At 55.3% G+C, this 8,100-nt stretch overlaps 1 protein-coding gene across 1 annotated transcript; it reads right to left on the reverse strand.

The window, feature by feature from the left end:
- Window positions 1–793: 793 nt before the first annotated feature.
- Window positions 794–7,719, reverse strand: RSAD1 (radical S-adenosyl methionine domain containing 1). Its single transcript, XM_081110021.1, has 9 exons — window positions 7,570–7,719; window positions 7,060–7,193; window positions 6,756–6,960; window positions 3,275–3,640; window positions 3,010–3,073; window positions 2,463–2,610; window positions 2,202–2,256; window positions 1,419–1,522; window positions 794–1,238 (listed from the first exon to the last, which is right to left on the reverse strand). The coding sequence occupies exons 1-9, from the start codon at window positions 7,702–7,704 to the stop codon at window positions 1,121–1,123; spliced, it is 1,329 nt and encodes a 442-aa protein (XP_080966147.1). The 5' UTR covers window positions 7,705–7,719; the 3' UTR covers window positions 794–1,120.
- Between the last annotated feature and the right edge of the window lie 381 nt (window positions 7,720–8,100).

Consider the following 8,100-nt stretch of genomic DNA (forward strand, 5'->3'; position numbering starts at 1 on the left):
CTGAATTCCTTCAGGCATCACAGTAACCCTTTGATATGAAGTTAGGAAGCCTGGGCACAGGAAAATGCCTTTCTCTCTCTCTCTCTCTCTCTCTCTCTCTCTCTCTCTCTCTCTCTCACACACACACACACACACACACACACACACACACCCTGCATACAATCTCTAGGCTAAGAGTGTCAGCCCTCCAAAAGGGGGAAGCTCTTTTGATATGGATGGATGCCCGTCGATGAATGTAGATGGGATGACAGAGTCAGAAACTAACATTTTGCAACCCTCAATCTAATCATGGCTGTGGGCAAGGATCCCTGACGGATGCTAAAGTCACTGGGTAAATAACTGCCGGGGAACAGGAACAAATCTCAGCCTAAACTAAGTCTCTAGCCCCCAAGTCAGAATTCCACGCTCCACAAAGGAGCCCAGACAAAGGAGAGGACCACAGTCAAGACAGGCTCCAGAGGGTCTTGTCAGGCTTCTTACATACAACCAGGCGGCCATTTCTGCACGGGAAAGGCCAGGGGAGGACCAGCAGGCTCTGGGTCTTTTCTGAATTCTTCTTCCCTCCCTCTTCCCTGCTTGCCTCCCCCCCCCCAACCCCCCCAACCCTTTTCTCACAGGGAAAGGCTGCATGGAGAGGGAACAGGGGAGGAAACTCAGGAAGGTCTCTGAGGCTCCTGACACCCCAAACATATCTTGGCTACCAAAATAGAAGGGCCAGGGCTTGCTCTGATCTTGCCCACTGTTGTCAGAGTCCAGCAGGCAGGCCCTGTGCTGGATACACACAGGGGTCGGCCAGCATCGCTCAGCCCCTTCTAGGTCCCGCCCTGCCTTGTAGGGGCTGGAAGCCTGAGAGCTGGGTCCCTCGGAAGCTCCTGACAGCCAGGAGTTACTTTAGAGACCAGCAGTGAGAGGCACTCGCAAACACCACGATTCCTGCCCTGGCAGCAGTGGGCACCCTGGATGCCAGTTCCCAGGCCTCCGACAGGGGTCCTCCCATCCATCTCACTGTAGGTGGTCCCCTGGGGATGCCAGGGCTGGGCCATGATGAGAGCTGAGAATGTCTGTGTCAGTCCAGCCCCAAGCCCACCCAGGACTCTGTCCTGGAATGCAGGGACATCCGTCACCCTCCTGGCACAGGGGAGGGGGTTTTCTGCTGCCAGGCCTCTTGGAGTCGAGGGAGAAGGGTCAACAGCAGCGAGTCCAGCACAGCCAGGCCTTCCCAGGAACACCGAAGACCCCTAGAAAACCCAGAGGCCTGGCTGCGGCCGCCTCCTCTCACCGATTTCAATGCCCACCGTCTACCAGGGCCAGTGGCACCCGCAGGCCCTTCCCCATCAGCGTTGCTCACTTTTCCCAGGCGTGTGGTCGGTAGTCAGGGCTCCCTGCGACTTCTAACCACCCTCCCACCGCCAGCACACCTGTGATCCAGCAGCAGCAAGCCCTGCTCCAGCAGCCTGTCCACCTCCTCGCTTGCTCCAAACACGTCCTGCAGGGTCAGCTGGGGCTCAAACTGCTGCCAGTGCTGGGGAGACCAGAAGCATCAGAGGTGTGGGGCTCCTCTGGGCCATGTGTCTGGGGGCGTGGTGAGGTGTGAGGGGTGAGGGGTAAGGGGTGAGGGAGGGTACAGTCCAGCACAGGGATCTCAGCCAACAGACGCTCATGCACACCAGGCCCAGGCCGACAGGCCAGCAGGGATGTGGGCACCTTCACTCCTCCACGTTTAGGCTGAAAGCCAGGTCTCCCTAGATTCACCGTTCCCCCCCCCCCCCCCGCCCCGCCCTGCTGCTCAGGATATGGCCAGGGCTTTATAGCCCTGACTTCATCCAGAGCAGCTTGAGTTGGACTGATGGTTTACTGCACTTCCTAGCTGAGCGTTCAGTGCTACTTAAAACATCTGAGGCCCTTAATCTAGTCTATTCCCCCACACAGCTGAGAAAATGGAGGTTCAGAGAGGTGAGAGGATGTGTGCTCAAGGGTGCAGTAGAAGGGGCCTAGAGCCTGGGTCTCTGCAGCCCTTGTCCAGAGTCCTCACCATTGCACCACACTGCCCACCAGGCCTCAGCTGGACTAAACCCCAACCTCCAGCTGCCAGAGGGATGGGAGGTGTGTGTGTGTGTGTGTGTGTGTGTGTGTGTGTGTGTATAAGATGATTATTCACGGCTTAGGAGGAAGCCGTGTGCCGGAGCCCCTGGACCCCTTACCTGGTGAGTGATCCCTACGTCTGTGCGTAGCCCCATCGCCAAAACCTCCTCCAGCCTGAAAGGAAAACCATCAAGGGGTCTTGGAGGGGAGACTGGTGCTTCTCCCAGCCTTCAAGCCCTATGCTGGGGGGGGGGTGTATGGGGGTGCTTAGGAGGACCATGCAGTAGGGGCCAAGGCAAGAAATGAGAAGGTGCACGTGGAGGTGGTTCTGGGGCCGCAGGGGAACCCGGGGGAAGCGCCCTGTGCCCTCAGATGCTCACAGCTCCAGCTCGCCCAGGGAGACGCGCTTCCGGGTGCCGTGACCGAACAGCTTCACCTCCTTCATCCAGTTGTCAGGCTCCAGGGTCTGGATCCGAGCCTCCCGAGCCAGGCCCCCGGCCCCCTGGGGCACAAATCGCCCATGGGCCCCTGACAACATCAACAACCACACCCACTCTCATGCCAGCGAACACGGCGCGCCTGCCAGATGTCGTCAGTGGTTCTCAAAGTGGGATCCCCGGACCCACAGCATCGAATATGCTAGAAACCTACATTTGTGGGCCTTCCTCCCGCCCTGTGCAACCAGAAATTCTGGAGGTGGGGCCCAGCCACCTGGGTTTTAACAGGCCTTCCAGGTAACTCCGCGTGTGCTACAGGCTGAGAACCCCGGTGCCGGGCATCATCAAGCACCTCAAAATACACACTCAGCGGCATCCCTTTTTGCCGCGCCGTACATATGAGAAAACAGGGGTCAGTAAGCGGCCCGAGATCACACAACCGTGACATTCCACGCCTGAGCCACCCCTCCCACGGTTCACGGGGACTCACCCGGCCCAACGCCAATGTACTGGCCGCCCTGCCAGTAAGTCCAATTGTGGGTACTAAGCGCCCCCTGTGGGGAGGGAGGGAACAGTCAGGGCCGGGCCAAGCTGGCAGCTCTGCTGCAGCTCAGTCAAGGGGAACCCGGTGAAAGGGTGCCCCCACCTCAGACCTCGAGGACCCCGCTGAGACCCTTCTCCCCACAGGGCCACTTTCCTAGGGCACCCCTTAGCCTGCCCACTCCCCACCGTCAGCCAGAAGCCCCAGGACTCACATGCCGAGCAAAGTTGGAGACCTCGTACTGGCGGAAGCCGGCCTCCCGAAGGAGCGCCCGTCCCTCCTGGTACATCTCGGCAGCGCGCTCGGGGTCCGGGGCGGGGAGGGCACCCCGCTGCACCCGGGTGAAGAGGGCCGTGCCCCGCTCCAGGGACAGCTGGTACAGGGAGAGGTGGTCGTCACAGCGGCGCAGCAGTTCCTCCAGCTGCCGGAGCCAGGGTCCCACCTGCTGGGCCGGCAGCCCCAGCATCAGGTCCACGGACACGCGCCCGGGGAACAGGCGTCGGGCCTCTGCCAGTGTCCGCAGAGCGTCGCCGGCCGAGTGTGTCCTCCCCAGCAGCTGGAGCTCAATGTCATCCAGGGACTGGGGAGAGAGGCTCTGTGAGCGCACAGGCCAGCTCAGGGCGAAACCCAACCACTGGACTGACCTTACTGGAGACCAGGGGTGGGGAACCTTTTTGCTGCCAAGGGCCATTTGGATATTTATAACATCATTCACGGGCCATGCAAAAATGATCAACTTAAAAATTAGCCTGCTCTACTTGGTCAAATATGTAATTCACTCACCCCTAATGCCTGGGCAGGGCCAGACCAAATACCGAGGGCATACCATTCACCGAAGGGTCGCACACTATGTGCCAAGCTTTTTTATGCAACGTCTAATTCATCCTTATAACCCTCCAACGTCCGCTCCGAATTTACACGTGAGAAAACAGGTGTCCAGAGATGTTAAGTCACGTGCCCACGGTCACACAGGGGCAAAGTCAGACCTGGAATTTGGGACTGCCTGGCCCCAAAGCCAAGAGTCTTTCTTAATTTTATTTTGAACCTATAGAATATTTCAAACCTATAGAAACGTTAAAGAAAAAAGTCAATGAACACCATCTAGATTCACCAACTCACATTTTGCCACATATGCTTTCTCTCTCTATAAATGCACACACATAGTATGATGATGTTGACCCATTGGAGAGTAATTTACAGACCAGCACTACGGAAACGTTCTCTACCTGCACTGTCCAATACAGTAGGCGTTCACACATGTGACTATTTAAATTTTAAGATAATTAAATTTACATAATCACATTCCAAATGTTTACTGGCATTTGGTCAGTGCGGCTACAGAACATGTTCGTAGAGGATGGTAGCCACCGGGCACACGCTAGTGAGCATTTGCAAATGGGTTATTTAAATGTAATCAACTTAAATATTGTACCCTTTCACCCCTAAATAGTTAAGTGTGTACTTCCTAACAACAAGGACATTCTCTTACATAACCACAAGCCAATTACAGAGTTCAGGAAATGTAACATTGACACAATGCCATTAGCTAATACACAGTCATATTCAAATCTGGCCAGCTGTCCCAATAATGCCTACTGTAGTAATTTCCTCTTCCCACCCCACTCTAGGACCCAATCAGGGGTCACACATGGCACTCAGCTGCCATTGTCTCATTCTCTGCCTTTAGTCTAGATCAGTGATGGCGAACCTGTGACACGCGTGTCAGAGGTGACACGCGAATTCATTTTTTTGGTTGATTTTTCTTTGTTAAATGGCATTTAAATCTATAAAATAAATATCAAAAATATAAGTCTTTGTTTTACGATGGTTGCAAATATAAAAAAAATTTCTATATGTGACACGGCACCAGAGTTAAGTTAGGGTTTTTCAAAATGCTGACACGCCGAGCTCAAAAGGTTCGCCATCACTGGTCTAGATCCTTAGCCTTCCTATATCTTTCATGAAGAGTATGGGCCAGGTATTTTTCAAAATATTGCTTACTGAAGAAATTCTAGAGATCTGCTGTTCACCACTGTCCTAAGAGTTAACAGATTTTTACTGTATACTGTATACTAAAAATGTGATGAGGTTAGATCAACCTCATGCTATCGGTTCTTACCACACATACAAAAAGCCTTTTTCCTTTTAATTTTCTTATTGACACATTGATTTGTTGTTCTACTTATTTATGCATTCACTGGTTGATCCTTGTATGTGCCCAGACTGGGGACTGAACCCACAACCTTGGCGTATCAGGACGGCACTCTAACCAACTGAGCTACCCAGCCACGGCAAAAAGTCTCTTAATTTAGGTTTCTTTACAATTAGAGTCCAGATGGGCATGCATCTGGGGCCACACTATCTCAGCAATGCCATGTCCCTTTTAGTATGTCCCATGAGAGCAAGGCTCTGACCCCAAACCCTATGGTAAGTGGTGCATGTATTAGAAATGGAGAAAGCAATACTGGATACAAAAACAGGACAGGCCAACCTGGGAGGATTCTATCTCTCCCTCCTTCAACACCTTCAGTGGTTCCCTGTCAACTACTAGGCCAGGGGTGGGCAAACTTTTTGACTCGAGGGCCACAATGGGTTCTTAAACTGGACCGGAGGCCCGGAACAAAAGCATGGATGGAGTGTTTGTGTGAACTAATATAAGTTCAAAGTAAACATCATTACATAAAAGGGTACGGTCTTTTTTTTTTAGTTTTATTCATTTCAAACAGCCGGATCCGGCCCGCGGGCCGTAGTTTGCCCACGGCTGTACTAGGCAAACCCAAACTCGCTGGTATGGTGCTGAAGGCTTCCTTGTCTCCAGTCTCTCGTCACAAGGAATGACTCGTAGCTCCCCCAAAACATGCAAGGCTCCTCTATATCCTGTGTCTTTCCCTCCCACAGCCTCTCCCCTGGTGAACTCCTCCTCCTCATTCAAACATCACCGGGCTGGGAGGGCTTCTATGATTTCATCAGACGGAGATGCCCTTCAGTCTGTACTCTGAAAGCCTCTTGTAGAGACCCCCCACCCCTTACCATACTGCAAAGAGCTGACCACCTGCTTTCCTCCTGCTGTGTCTCCGATCATGTAACAAATCTTTTCTGAGCATCTGCTATGTGCCAGGCACTATGGAGGGCGTTTGGCGCACTGTGGTCTGGCACAGAAGCCGACAATAGCATAGTTACAAAAGTGTCAGCAAACACTCTTCAGTACCTACTAGGCCTTGGCACCCAGAAGGGGCTCAATAAATGTTTGTCCGAGCATGAAGGGGCCTGGGGAGTGTCATGCTAAGTGAAATAAGTCAGTCAGAGAAAGACAAGTATCACGTGATCTCACTCACATGTGGAATCTAAGTAACAAAATAAACTGATGAGCGTAGTGGATCCCGAGACATGGAAGCATGGAACAGAGTGCAGAATCTTGGAGGGAAGACGGGGGAGGGTGGGTGAGTGGGAGGTAATCAACCAAGGACCTTGTGTGCATGTATACATAACCCATGGACACAGACAATGGGGTGCTGAAGGCCTGGGGCTGGAGGGGGTCAATGGGGGAAAAAGGGAGACATATATAATACTTTCAACAATAAATAATTGTTTTTAAAAATAAATTAGTAAATGCTTGTCCAATAAACGAATGTGACCAGTGGAGAGACAGCACGGAAGGGCTGGGTGCCCTGGGATGGGGTGGACCGATTGGTTACCTGGAGGCCAATGGACAACCTGTTGACTCCTGCTGCTCCAAATGCTGCCAACCTAGAGGCTGGGGCAGAAGTGGGGTTCACCTCCAACGTGACTTCAGAGTCTGCGGGCAGGTGAGCTGTCTGGGCCACTGCCTCCAGGACAGCAGCCACAGTGTGGGGACTGGCCAGACTCGGGGTGCCTCCGCCAAAGAACACAGACTCCACCCTGGGTAAAGAAGATAAAGAACATGAGGCCTGGGGGAGCCCTCCAGCACCTGTCCTATCCACTCCCGCCAAGCCCCGCCTCCAGCCCCCCAGTACCCACCGCTGCACCCCGCTGAGCCGCAGCAGTGTCTGGGCCTCCGTCACCAGGCAGCTCCGCATGGCAGCCTCGTCCACGCCGCGGGGGATGTACTTATTGAAGTTGCAGTAACTGCAGCGCTTCTCGCAGTAGGGCCACTGGGGGCGAGGGGTGTTTGAGGGGGTGAGGGGGCTCCGGGCTGCCCCGGCCCCTTCCAGGGTTCAGCTGCACACATTCCCAACCCCAGTCCAGGTCTGTCCACAGTGGCTACGCCATCTGAGCCCCGCAACTCCCGAAGACTGGGATCATGCCCACTTCAATAAGACAAAACTGGGGTTCAGAAGGGGAGCCACAAGGTCAAGGGTCACCGCGCTGGTGAGCACCAGAGACTTCAGGTCCCCGGGCACGGACATTTCCCTGCCGGGGCAGGGTCCTAGCCAAGCCCTCGCCCGGGAGCGGGGAAGGTCGGCGGGTGGGCTCACGCGTGACAAGTCACCCTGTGGACTCCTGCCCTGCCTCCTCCTCCCCACTCACGTGGACGTAAAGAGCGGCGCGCTGGCTCCGGGTCACGGGACGCGGCGATCTTCCCGCGCCCTCCACGCGGCGGCGCCTCTGGGCCGCTCTGGCCGCGGCCGCCCAGGCACCGGCCCGGGCCCCGGGAAGCGTCATGGTGCGCACGGCGGCGGGGCGGGCGGCGCGGGGCACCCGGCGGGATCCGAGCCCGGGACGCGCCCAGGGCGCACAGCGCGCGCAGAGCCGAACCGGTGGGGCCGCCCCGGCGGAAGGAAGAGGGGCTGCGCGACTGAGCGCCGTGGCCTGGGGTCTCTGGCGCCACCTGCCGGGCACATATGCGCTCACCGCGGCCACCTGGCCTTCCTTTCCCTGGCCGCTGGGAGATTGGGGGGGGGGGGGGGGGGGCCGAGGACCCTGGCCCACCCAGGAATTCTTAGTCCATTCAGTGAATTCCTTAACATTTTATGTGCCTGGCACAGAGCTGGGCACTGGGGACATCGGATGCATCAGACCAAGTCACAGTACAGGAGAAGCAAGCCAACAAGAGACAAA

This window comes from Myotis nattereri, assembly GCF_964212035.1.
Source record: "Myotis nattereri genome assembly, chromosome: 16".
Classification (NCBI taxonomy): Eukaryota; Metazoa; Chordata; class Mammalia; order Chiroptera; family Vespertilionidae; genus Myotis; species Myotis nattereri.